Genomic DNA, 13,662 nt, shown 5'->3' with positions numbered 1-13,662 from the left:
ACCGTTTTCATATGTGGGCGGGACTTACGTGTGCGGTCGCTTCTGTATACGAGCACATGGGAACAGGGGCGCTTTAATTTTTTATTTATTTTTTTATTGTTCATTTTACTTTATTTATTTTAGTTTGACACGTTTTTCCCCAAAAATAAATGTTTTGATCACTTGTATTCCTATTACAAGGAATGTAAACATCCCTTGTAATAGGAATATAGCATGACAGGTCCTCTTTACAGTGAGATATGGGGTCAATAAGATCCCACATCTCACCTCTAGGTTGGGAAGCCTAAAAAAAAAAAAAACGATCCTGGCTTCGATCGTAGCGGTGAGTCGGAAGCACCAGAGGGCGAAGGGAGGGGGGACGTCCCCTTTCGCCTCCCATAAGAACGATCAAGAGGTGGAACAGCCGCCATGATCATTCTTATGGTGTAGGGAATCGCTGGCTGAAAAAGATGATATCTGAATGATGCCTGTAGCTGCAGGCATCATTCAGATATCCCTGCACAAAGTCAAGGACGTTATATGACGTCCGGCGGGCGGGAAGTGGTTAAAACGCATTTTTTTCCCCAGAGTATTTTCCGGGTATTGCAGAGTATTGGTGTGTGGGTATTGCAGAGTATTGGTGCGTGGGTATTGCAGAGTATTGGTGCGTGGGTATTGCAGAGTATTGGTGCGTGGGTATTGCAGAGTATTGTGCAGGGGTATTGCAGAGTATTGGTGCGGGAGATAAACCATACCTGAAGCTAAATCACTTGCAAGGCAGCATCGCAAGACTTCCCTCTGTGCCATTCTGAGAGGAAGCTATTGAATACTGATGACCCGGCATGCAGAGGAGACAGAAAAGGCACACATAGGGGCTGATTTACCAAGCCTTTACTCCATGACTCATGGAGTAAAAGCAGGAGTAGCAGCTGTTTGGCCATTTACTAAAGAAATACGCTGCTAGTGCAGTGTATTTCCCTAGTTACTAATGTGCTCCGTGCGCCCAGGAGAGGGTGCATTGTGCACCAGTACAGACCTGGCGCACGGCACATTAAACTGTAAATTGCGGGGGTTCGGGCGGGAGTTTATTAGGGGGGGAGGTGGGGGGATGCAGGGGAAGTGAAGTGACGTGTTTTGAAGTGTTTGGCGGGCCGAATTGAAAGGGAAAGTGTTTTTTGAAAACAGATCCCCGTACGCTTGCACAGTGCGCCTGAACCTCGGGAGGTTCATTTGCATACTGGGCATGCGCAGAGAGAAAAGTCAGGGATTCCCGTGCGCCTTGTCAGTACGCCGTGAAAATCTTGGTAAATACCAAGCGGCGTACCCGTGAATGCGCTGCGTGACGCGGCGCACGGGAATCTCCGAGCTGTTTTCAGCCCTGAAGGGGAACTCCGCGCCAAATTTCAAACTTGAAATCGGCGCGGGTCCCCCTCCAGGGCTACATTAGGCTCTTAGGCTTGGTCCGGAACGTGAGGGGTTAAACCCGCGCCGATTCGGCGCGGGGGTCCCCCCCAGATCCAAACCAAGCCCTCATCCCAAGCATGCAGTCTGGCCCGGACAGGAATGGGGATGCCCCCACCCCATTTAAGCTCTTTTTCATTAGGGGGGGGCATCCGGACTTCGGGGTCTTCTGCCGGGGGATGGCGCCTATCCCCCGGTCTTTCCGGTGCCTTCCGCCAGGGTTCCGGTCTTCCTGGTCTTCTGCCGGGGGTGCGCCAACTCCCCGGTCTTTTCTCTTCTGTCTTCTCTGCTCCCTCTTCTGCCTGGCTCCCCCGCGGAGCCAGGGCTTTCTTCCGTCTTCTTTCTTCTCTCTTCCTTCTTCTGCCTGTCTCCTCCGGGAGCCCAGGGCTTGTCTCCGCTGTCTTCTTCCTTCTCTTCCATTGGATGTTGACACGACGAGGTTCCGCGCTGACATGCCGTGTCAGCGGCGGGCATGGACTTATATAGGGTAATGCCACCATGTGACCTCAACCCATGTGACATCACATTCCCTGGGCATGATGGGAATGTGATGTCACATGGGTTGAGGTCACATGGTGGCATTACCCTATATAAGTCCATGCCCACTGCTCAGACGGCATTCCAGCGCCGGACCTCGTCGTGTCAACATCGAATGGAAGAGAAGGGAGAAGACAGCGGAGACAAGCCCTGTGCTCCGCGGAGGAGACAGGCAGAAGCGGAAGGCATCGCAGAAGCCCGCGGGTGTCGCCCCCCGGCGGAAGACACCGTACAAGCCCGGGACCCTCCCCCAAAGGCAGGAGCCTCACTGGTGAAGGGGGTCCCGGTGAATTACGTCGCTGAAGACGGGGGTGGGGTGCCAGTGCACCCCCCCCCCCCGCAGAAACCGTCGTGGAAGCCCGGGACCCTCCCCCAAAGGCAGGAGCCTCACTGGTGAAGGGGGTCCCGGTGAATTACGTCGCTGAAGACGGGGGTGGGGTGCCAGTGCACCCCCCCCGCAGAAACCGTCGTGGTAGCCCGGGACCCTCCCCCAAAGGCAGGAGCCTCACTGGTGAAGGGGGTTCCGGCAGAAGATGGCGAAGCCCGGGGCCTAATGGGGTGGTGGTGGGGGGCCCCGGCAGAAGACCCCCGGCTGACTAATAAATTAATTTTTAAATGTGTGTGGTGTATTATTTTTTTCCATTTTTTTCCCCAGGTGAATGGGTAGGGGTACAATGTACCCCATACTCATTCACATAGGGTGGGGGGCCGGAATCTGGAGACCCCTTTATTAAAGGGGCCTCTCAGATTCTGATAAGCCCTCCGCCCGCATACCCCCACAACCAACGGCCAGGGTTGTCGGGAAGAGGCTCTTGTCCCTATCGACATGGGGACAAGAGTGCTTTGGGGTGGGGGGGCAGTGCCCCCCTCCCCCACAGCACACACTCCCCCATGTTGAGGGCATGTGGTCTGGTATGGCTCAGGAGGGAGGGGGGCGCTCGCTCGTCCCCACCCCCATTCCTATCTGACCAGACTGCGTGCCTGGGATAAGGGCTTGGTTTGGATCTTGGGGGGGACCCCACGCTGTTTTTTTTTGCGCGGGTTTAACCCCTTATGTTCCAGACCAAGCCTAAGAGCCTGGTATGCACCTGGAGGGAACCCACCTTATTTTTTTTTTGGGGGTCTGGAGTTCCCCTTCATGAACAGCGATCTGTCATTTACACATGTCAGTCCCACCCCCCCTACAGTTAGAACACACCCAGGGAACATATTTAACCCCTCCCTCGCACCTAGTGTTAACCCCTTCCCTGCCAGTGGCATTTTTAGAGTAAGCAATGCATTTTTACAGCACTGATCGCTAGAAAAATGCCAATGGTTCCAAAAAAGTGTTCGATGTGTCCGCCATAATGTCGCAATAACTAGTTAAAACAAAAAAAAAAATTATTTTGTAGACGCTATAACTTTTGCCAAAACCAAACACTAAACGCTATTTGCGATTTTTTGGAACCAAAAAGATGTAGAATACGTATCGGCCTAAACTGAGGGTTTTTTCTTTTTTAGAATATATATTTTTGGGGATATTTATTATAGCAAAAAGTAATTTTTTTTTTACATATGTGGGCGGGACTTACGCAAGTCCCGCCCACATATATAAACATCGTTCAAACCACACATGTGAGGTATTGACGCGTGCGTTAGAGCGAGAGCAATACTTTTACCACTAGACCTTCTTTGTAACTATAAACTGGTAACCTGGAAAAAAAAGAAAAAGGTCGCCTATGGGGATATTCACGGAATTAATTTTGGCCCCATTGCAGGAGTGTTTCCAATAGTAAAGCGTGACATGTAAGGTATCTATTTACTCGGTCTAACATCATCTTTCACATTATCCCCAAAAATTGGGCTAACTTTTGTGTTTTGTTAATTTTTAACCACTTGAGCCCTGGACCATATTGCTGGTCAATGACCAGGCCAGGCTGGAAAGCATGAGATCAGGGGAAAAAAAAAAAAACTCATGCCATTGCAGCTTGGTTCCTACATGTGTGATGAACTGAGCATGCTCAAACACTTAGAAAAAATCCTTTCTTTTTAAAAGGTGAAAATCTCTTGGATGGTCAGAGAGCGTGGGTTGGGTTAATTAACCAGGTGTAAGCTCACCCACACTAGAGACTGCAATTTGTTCATGTGATTTCAATTGCTTCATTACTAGCACATGTTATAAAAACCGTTCATCGATCAGTCCTCAGCTGCCCTCATAGGGGCAGGCAGAAATGCTGTTGTGGAACACAAATGTGGTTTGTTGCATGGGTTTTTATTTTGCCAATGGTTTTTGTTTATTTTTAAATGATGTTCACTTTGATGTATTTGTCTCTGCTGCCTTATTTTATGAAAAAATTGTGAAGATGTTGCGACTTTAAATCTGTTTATTTTGAGTTTTGAAATGTATTTTTGTTTGTGTGTGTTTGTTTGTTTTTTTTCTTTCCTTGTTTTGTTGACCAATAAAAATTACTTTAAAATTTTGAAGTTTGTTTTTTGTTACTTTTTCATGCAACATATTTTGACAGCTGCAGCTGAACTAGGTTAGGGCCTAACAAATTAGGTGTGATTTTTGTCTAAGCTTCTTTCCTGGTGTGTAATCATGAAATGTTTGCCATGTTTATTCCCCATGACTTTAAAGACAAAAACTGGTAAGTATTTTCTTTTAACTGTAGTGGTCCTCAGCCCTCAAGTACCCCCCGACAGGACATGTTTTGTGGATTTCTCTTAAGAATTGCTATCCAGACTGTCTTTTAAAGCACATGTGCAAGATGAAGGAAAACCTGCAAACATGGCCTGGGGGGGGGGTTGCTATTGGTGGACAGGCTTGAAGTGCTGATTTACAGCACTGTGCTTAAATCTAGCAATCCTATTCTAATTGTGGGTGTTTGAGGGAAGCCAAGTGAGTGTTAGAACCCCTGCTTGTGTTTTTTTTTTTTTGGTGTTGAGCTTTGTGTCCCTTTTCTTAAAATTGGCTTCACTTCCTGTCACACAGCTGAACAGGAAGTGAGGTTAAAACCCTACCAGTGTCTTTTCTTGGGGACACAGGTCAATCTAACTAGTGTCCCCATTAAGCAAATTGCACTCCAGCACTGCTGTGTACACCCCAAATCATGGGTCTTCAAACTACGGCCCTCCAGTTGTTCAGGAACTACAATTCCCATCATGCCTAGTCATGTCTGTGAATGTCAGTGCATTACAAGGCATCATGGGATGTGTAGTTCTACAACAGCTGGAGGGCCGTAGTTTGAGGATCCCTGCCCCAAAGGATTATTTAGTTTGGGGTTTAGTAAAGGCAAAGCCACTCTGCAGTACAAGCATAGTTGCTGAAAATCAGAGGAAGCACTGATGGTTTTAACATCCAATCCTGTAGAAGCAAAGTTGTTTTGTTTTCTTCCTTGCTTTGCACTTGTAGTGCAAAGTGGATTTGCCTTTAGTAAATGGACCCCAAAGTCCAAGATCCCTAATAATTTGGGGTGTACACAGCAAAATACTAGAGTGCAATTTACATAATGGGAAACTATTTAGATTGATCTCTGTGTCCCCAATAAAAGATATTAGTAAGGTTTTACCCTCACTTCCTGTTTGGCTATGTGACAGGAAGTGAATGAATTTGAATTAGAAAGGGTGAAGACACCTCACAAATGTTGTCACTATCAGGGGTGCAGACATCCCCAAAAAATAAGCAGATAATACTTATTTGCAAATTAATAATTTTTTAGTTAACATTGGGTGGGGTGCTCTAACACACACATTCATACATATTAGCCACGCTGTATCCTGGCCTATTGGCATGGTTATATTTTCTTAGGCCTCTCAATAAAACTCTATGAAATTTGTGCTTAAACTAGAACCAGGGGCGGACTGACAACTCATGGGGCCCCCGGGCAATAGAAGAGGATGGGGCCCCTCTGGCTTACAGATGGCCACCACGCCAGGAGGTAGTGCAGAGGCGGGCAGCTAAAATCTTGGGATATTCACATTAAAAGCATGTCATTTTCGGACATATCGGGGACAGATCTAAAAAAAACACAGATTTTTACATACTGTCCCTGGTTTTACTGAGCCTGGCAACCCGGATGGGGCCCCCTAGTGGCATGGGGCCCTCGGGCAGTGCCCGAGTGACTCAATGGTCAGTCCGCCCCTGACTAGAACTATAATCAACACTTTTTATTTTCTTTAATTTTGGATAGAGTGAGGGAGGGTTATAGGCCCTGTCAGTTTATTTTGTATTATCTGTGTCCAATTGGGGAGATTTGCCTTCACTTCCTGCCCCATAGCCAAACAGGAAGTGAGAGAAAAACTATGCAAATTAACCACTTCCCGCCCAGCCTATGGCCGATTTACGTCCGGGAAGTGGTTACACAATCCTGACAGGACGTCCTGCAGGATTTCATGCCGCGCGCGCCTGTGGGGGCACGCAGCGCGGCGATCGGTGATGCGGGGTGTCAGTCTGACACCCTGCATCTCCGATCTCGGTAAAGAGTCTCTCACGGAGACGGAGACTCTTTACCACGTGATCAGCCGTGTCCAATCACGGCTGATCACGATGTAAACAGGAAGAGCCATCGATGGCTCTTCCTCACTCGCGTCTGACAGACGCGAGTATAGGAGAGCCGATCGGCGGCTCTCCTGACAGGGGGCGTTCGCGCTGATTGTTTATCAGCGCAGCCCCCCCTCGGATGACCACACTGGACCACCAGGGATGCCCACCCTGGACCACCAGGGTGGGCAAAAAAACAAAAAAAATATGGAAAAAAAAACAAAAAGCATTAAAAAAAAAGAAAAAAGATGCCAATCAGTGCCCACAAATGGGCACTGACTGGCAACCTGGGAAAATCAGTGCCACCCCACAGTGTCCATCAGTGCCACCCCACAGTGTCCATCAGTGCCACCCCACAGTGCCCATCCATGCACAGTGCCCACCTATCAGTGCCCACCTGTGCCACCCATAAGTATCCATCAGTGCCACCCATAAGTGCCGCCCATGAGTGCCCATCTGTGCCGCCCATGAGTGCCCATGAGTGCCCATCAGTGCCGCATACCAGCGCCGCCAATCAATGCCACCTCATCTGTGCCCGTCGGTACTACCTCATCGATGTCCATCAGTGCCATCTCATCAGTGCCCATCAGTGCCGCCATATCAGTGCCCGTAATTGAAAGAGAAAAACTTATTTACAAAAAAATTAACAGACAAAAAAAAAAAACGTTTTTTTTTTTTCAAAATTTGCTGTCTTTTTTTAGTTGTTGCGCAAAAAAAAAAATCGCAGAGGTGATCAAATACCAACAAAAGAAAGCTCTATTTGTGGGGGAAAAAGGATGCCAATTTTGTTTGGGTACAGTGTTGTATGACCGCGCAATTGCCATTCAAAGTGCGACAGTGCTGAAAGCTGAAAATTGGCTTGGGCGGGAAGGTGCGTAAGTGCCTGGTATGGAAGTGGTTAAGGGAATCCAGTGCCCCCCCAGAACTAGTGTGTGGGTCCCCTGAAAATTACTGGGCGGGTCATACAAAAACAGGGTGTGACCTTGACAGGAATGGGGTGGGTCATTTTTCTATTAGGAGGTGCAGATATGTAGTCAGGCCTAGGGCAGAACAAAACCTAAATATACTACTGCATATTAGGGCTTATTTAGACCGGATCCGATTTACAGCGTGTTTTTATATTGTGGGAGGAAACCCACGCAGGCACAGGGAGAACATGCAAACTCCATGCAGATGGTGTCACGGGCTGGATTCGAACCAGCGACCGCAAATACCGTTGGAAATCAAATAAAAAATGACCGCCACTTTATTCCCTAGGGTGTCTGCTAAAAAATTATATATAATGTTTGGGGGTCCTGATTAATTTCCCAGGAACAAAATATAATTTTTACATGAAGGAGAGAAGTGCCAGAATAGGCGCGGTATGGAAGTGGTTAAAGTGAAATAATAAAAGTGAAATATTCCTTTAAATTTCAGACAGGGGGGGGGGGGGTACACGCATGTTTCCCGTGCTTAGAACTGTCCCTGTACAAGATGTCATTTCTGAAGTGAAACAAAAAAAAGGAAGTTTAAAGTACTCATGGCTATAAAGAATACAGTCATTGCTCATTAAAAATAATAAAAAAAAAAAAAAAAAAATGGGGGTCCCTCCAAATTAAATTACCAGGCCCTTCAGGTCTGGAATGGATATTAAGGGGAACCCCGCCGTAAAAAAAAACCCCAAAAAATGGCGTGGGGTCCCCCCAAATATCCATACCAGACCCTTCAGGTCTGGTGTGGATTTTAAGGGGAACTCCACCCCAAATTGAAAAAAAAAATGGCGTGGAGTCCCCCTAAAAATCCACACCAGACCCTTATCCGAGCACGTTGACCTGGCCGGCCGCAGAAAAGAGGGGGGGACAGAGTGCGGCCCCCCCCCCCTCTCCTGAACCGCACCAGGCCACATGCCCTCAACATGGGGAGGATGTCCCCATGTTGATGGGGACAAGGGCCTCATCCCCACAACCCTTGCCCGGTGGTTGTGGGGGTCTGCGGGCGGGGGGCTTATCAGAATCTGGAAGACCCCTTTAACAAAGGGGACCCCCAGATCCTGGCCCCCCCCTATGTGAAATGGTAATGGGGTACATTGTACCTCTACCATTTCACCCCAAAAAAAATGTCAAAAGTGTTAAAAATGACAGTAGCCGGTTTTTGACAAATCTTTTAATAAAATCTTCTTTTCTTCTTTCCTTCGGGTTTCTTCCGCTGCTTCTTTCTTGGGTCTTCTCGTCCACATCTTGCCCGACGTGTTCTTCTATCTTCTCCGTCCGTCCTTCAGCCTTCTGGTCCCGCATCTTGCCCGGTGTCTTCTCCTGTTCTCTTCTCCGTCCGTCCGCCAGCCTCCTCGTCCGCATCTTGTGTCTTCTACGGACCCAGCGTTTGAATTTGATTTGGCCGCCGTGTTCCCGCTCCTGGGACCCGCCCCCCTCTGACGCCACAAGTAAACTCCTTAGAAGGTCATGTGCGTCAGAGGGGGCGGGGTCACATGAGTGTGACACGGCGGGAACTTCAATTGGAAGCGGCGGCATCTTCTTCTCCGGGCGGCGCGATTGAAATTGAATTCCCCCGCTGTGTGACGCTCTGTGACCCCACCCCCCTCTGACGCACATGACCTTCTAAGGAGTTTACTTGTGGCGTCAGAGGGGGGCGGGTCCCAGGAGCGGGAACACGGCGGCCAAATCAAATTCAAACGCTGGGTCCGGAGAAGACACAAGATGCGGACGAGGAGGCTGGCGGACCGAGAAGAAGACCGGAGAAGACACAAGATGCGGACGAGGAGGCTGGCGGACCGAGAAGAAAACAGGAGAAGACACCGGGCAAGATGCGGGACCAGAAGGCTGAAGGACGGACGGAGAAGATAGAAGAACACGTCGGGCAAGATGTGGACGAGAAGACCCAAGAAAGAAGCAGCGGAAGAAACCCGAAGGAAAGAAGAAAAGAAGATTTTATTAAAAGATTTGTCAAAAACCGGCTACTGTCATTTTTAACACTTTGTACATTTTTTTGGGGGTGAAATGGTAGAGGTACAATGTACCCCATTACCATTTCACATAGGGGGGGGCCAGGATCTGGGGGTCCCCTTTGTTAAAGGGGTCTTCCAGATTCTGATAAGCCCCCCGCCCGCAGACCCCCACAACCACCGGGCAAGGGTTGTGGGGATGAGGCCCTTGTCCCCATCAACATGGGGACATCCTCCCCATGTTGAGGGCATGTGGCCTGGTGCGGTTCAGGAGAGGGGGGGGCCGCACTCTGTCCCCCCCTCTTTTCTGCGGCCGGCCAGGTCAACGTGCTCGGATAAGGGTCTGGTGTGGATTTTTAGGGGGACTCCACGCCAATTTTTTTTTTAATTTGGGGTGGAGTTCCCCTTAAAATCCACACCAGACCTGAAGGGCCTGGAATGGATATTTGCCGGGAACCGCACGTCTTTTTTTTTTGGGTTTTACGGCGGGGTTCCCCTTAATATCCATTCCAGACCTGAAGGGCCTGGTAATTTAATTTGGGGGAACCCCTACACATTCACGCGTGTGAATTTTTAAATGACTTTTTTCCTTCTGAATGTCATGTTGTGCAGGGGCAGTTCTAAGTGCGGGAAAAATGCGCTATTTCACATGCTGACATTACACCCCCCCTAGGTACGAAATTTAAAGGAATATTTCACTTTTATTGTTTCACTTTAAGAATTATTAATTTCACTGCTCCCGAAAAAACGGCCGTTTTAAAAAATAAAAAAATCATTGATACATGTTCCCTGGGACAGGACTGAGGTCCCCAAACACTTTTTAGGACAAAACTAGCAGATTAGCCTTTAAAATGAACACTTTTGATTTCTCCCATAGACTTCTATAGGGAGTTCGGCGCGGCTTTACATATTACTTTCAATGCGCCGGCTGCTACGCTGGTTCATGCGCCCAATTAAGCCTCCACCCGGAGTACTAATTAACGCATGAACCAGCGCAGCGCACAGAGCATAGTAAATCAGGCCCATAGTGTGCCATTAAAGGTTATACCTAGTGCCAAATCGCACCTAACGTCACTCTAGATTCAAGGACGATTGCTATGGAAACTAACACAGTGAGTGAACTTTCACAGGCATCGATCTAGATTTCATAGAGCTTAAGTTGTATTGGAGGGTTTACAGCCACTTTAAAGTAGGAGCACATGACAAAACACACAGTGAAGTAAAGTTTACTTTAACCACTTCATTACTGGGCACTTAAACCCCCTTCGTGCCCAGACCAATTTTCAGCTTTCAGCTCTGACGCATTTTGAATGACAATTGCGCGGTCATACAACACTGTACCCAAATTATATTTTTATCATTTTTCTTCCCACAAATAGAGCTTTCTTTTGGTGGTATTTGATCACCTCTGCGTTTTTCATTTTTTGTGCTTTATACAAAAAAAGACAGAAAATTTTGAAAAAAAAACACAATTTTTTACTTTTTGATATAATAATATCCCAATTTTTTTTATATATATTTTTTTTATATATATTTTTTTCCTCGGTTTAGGCCAAAACGTATTCTTCTACATATTTTTGTTTAAAAAATCAGCAATATTGATTGGTTTGCGCAAAAGTTATAGCGCCTACAAAATAGGGGATAGATTTATGATTAGTATGATGAGTATTTTTTTTTACTAGTAATGGCGGCGATCTGCGATTTTTTTTGTCAGGCCTGAAATATTGCGGCGGACATATCGGACACTTTTGACCCAATTTTGGGACCATTAACATTTATACAGCGATCAGTGCTATAAAAATGCACTAATTACTGTATAAATGTGACTGGCAGGGAAGGGGTTAACACTAGGGGGTGAGGAAGGGGTTAAATGTATTCCCTGGGTGTGGTCTAACTGTGAGTGGAGGGGGACTGACTGGGGGAGGTGACCGATGCTGTGTCCCTATGTACAAGGGACACAGCATCGGTCTCCTCTCTCCCTGACAGGACGTGGAGCTCTGTGTTTACACACAGAGCTCCATGTCCCTGCTGCCACCGCCGATCGCGTGTAACAGGTGGACATTGCGGCCGCCAGGCACGCGCATTGGCTTCCTAGCGATGCACCGGGCACAGAGCGGCGCACACGGGGAATGTAAACAACAGGACGTCCAGGGATGTCCACCCGGCACTTGAGAGCCGCGCTGTGGACGTCTACAGCGCGGGTCTCAAGTGGTTAAAAGGTGTTGTCAGTTGCCTATGTACTATTTAGAAATTTTTCCCGGTCTCACATCCTAGACATAAAAGCTTTTTTCTATAAAATCAAATACCTTGTGCATGCTACAAAAAACAAATGCTAATAATCAATGCCATCAAAGAATCTCCATTTGTTACATTTATTATGCCCAGTTGATTAGACTATAATGCATGTTATTTGCCACAGCAAGTAATTTGATTGCTATTTTCCTGTCTTATTGTCTCACATTGCTGAAAATAAAATGTCAGCTGAATATGATCTTTACTGCTGTATAAATTGAGCATTTTGCAAATAAAACAAATGCTGTAGCCAAAACAATTGAGATGGCATGTTTATTTGGAATATCTCACACAGTGGTCTCATTTCATCGATCATTTACTGTCTTGTAGCTCATTATAAATGCAGGAACCTTCACCATAGCTTTTTTTCGAAATTTTGTATTGAAGAAGAATAGATGGATTGTAAATGTGTGTGTTTCTATAAATCAATGACTTACGTGATGGGTCCATGACACTGATTCTCCAAATTCCACCTCAGCCTTGGTGGGACCACTTCCTCACAAAAATAATGGTTAGAATCTGTAGTCAATCGATAATATCCATCGACAAGCGATACAAAAGACAAGGCTTCCTTCAAGACTGAAAACTGTGCCTCCTTGAACAAAGAAAAAAAGGACCAATATACTGTATCAAGTAATATAGATTTCTTTTGAAAGATTTATAAAATATACTAATACAATTTCAGTAGAACTGTTTTATTGAGAAAAAATTGCTGCATTTGGGCTTTCCATGCAGATTAATGTTGTCAATGTTAAATAATTATATTGCTAAATGTAAAAAAAAAAAAACTTTCAGTGGTTTAAGCACACATAATACCAAATATGATATTTGAAACACAGCTGCACACACCCTGGCTGTCACATAGGGGTTGACTTGATTTACTAAAATTGGGGAGTGTAAAATCTGGTGCAGCTCTGCATAGAAACCAATCATCTTCCATTTTTTTTTTGGAAAAGCTAAAATGGATATTAACCACTTCCATACCGGGCACATATACCCCCCTCCTGACCAGGTGAAATTTCAGCTTCCGGCACTGCGTCGCTTTAACTGAAAATTGCGCGGTCGTGCGACGTGGCTCCCCAAACAAAATTGGCGTCCTTTTTTCCCCACAAATAGAGCTTTCTTTTGGTGGTATTTGATCACCTCTGCGGTTTTTATTTTTTGCGCTATAAAACAAAAAATGCAACAATTTTGAAAAAAAATTCAATATTTTTTACTTGTTGCTATAATAAATAGCCAAATTTTTTTTTTCCAAAATTTTTTTTCTCAGTTTAGGTCGATACGTATTCTTCTACATATTTTTGGTAAAAAAAAAAAAAAATAATAAAAACAAAAAAAAATCGCAATAAGCGCTTACAAAATATGGGACAGAATTATTATTATTATTATTTTTTTTTTTTTACTAGTAATGGCGGCGATCTGCGATTTTTTTATTGGGACTGCGACATTATGGCGGACACATCGGACACTTTTGACACATTTTTGGCGCCATTCACATTTATACTGCGATCAGTGCTATAAATATGCACTAATTACTGTATAAATGTGACTGGCATTGAAGGGGTTAACACTAGGGGGTGAGGAAGGGGTTAAATGTGTAGCCTGGGTGTGTTCTAACTGTGGGGGGAGGGGGGTGACTGGGGGAGGTAACCGATCTGTGTCCCTATGTACAAGAGACACAGATCGGTCTCCTCTGTCCCCTGACAGGACGTGGAGCTCTGTGTTTACACACAGAGCTCCACGTCCCTGCTCTGTCACTGCTGATCGTGGGTGCCTGGCGGACATCGCGACCGCCAGGCACGCACATCGGCATCTCGGGGACGCGCCGGGCGCGCGCGCCGCCGCCGCGCTCGCGCGTCCCCCAGTGGCCGGAGGAATCCAGGACGTCAATTGACGTCCTGTTGAGTTTCCAGAGCCACTGTGAAGCCGTCATTTT

At 46.5% G+C, this 13,662-nt stretch overlaps 1 protein-coding gene across 1 annotated transcript in view; it reads right to left on the bottom strand.

Annotated features, from left to right (window-relative positions):
• The window catches only part of JAK3 (Janus kinase 3), a 184,428-nt gene that overhangs the window by 67,505 nt on the left and 103,261 nt on the right, over window positions 1–13,662 (bottom strand). The window contains exon 8 of the mRNA XM_040321407.1: window positions 12,164–12,321. Within this exon, the coding sequence (XP_040177341.1) occupies window positions 12,164–12,321 (158 nt within the window). The remainder of the gene's footprint in view (window positions 1–12,163; window positions 12,322–13,662) is intronic.

Source organism: Rana temporaria, chromosome 1 (genome assembly GCF_905171775.1).
Source record: "Rana temporaria chromosome 1, aRanTem1.1, whole genome shotgun sequence".
NCBI classification, from domain to species: domain Eukaryota; kingdom Metazoa; phylum Chordata; class Amphibia; order Anura; family Ranidae; genus Rana; species Rana temporaria.
This window is presented reverse-complemented; position numbering and strand designations above follow the sequence as displayed.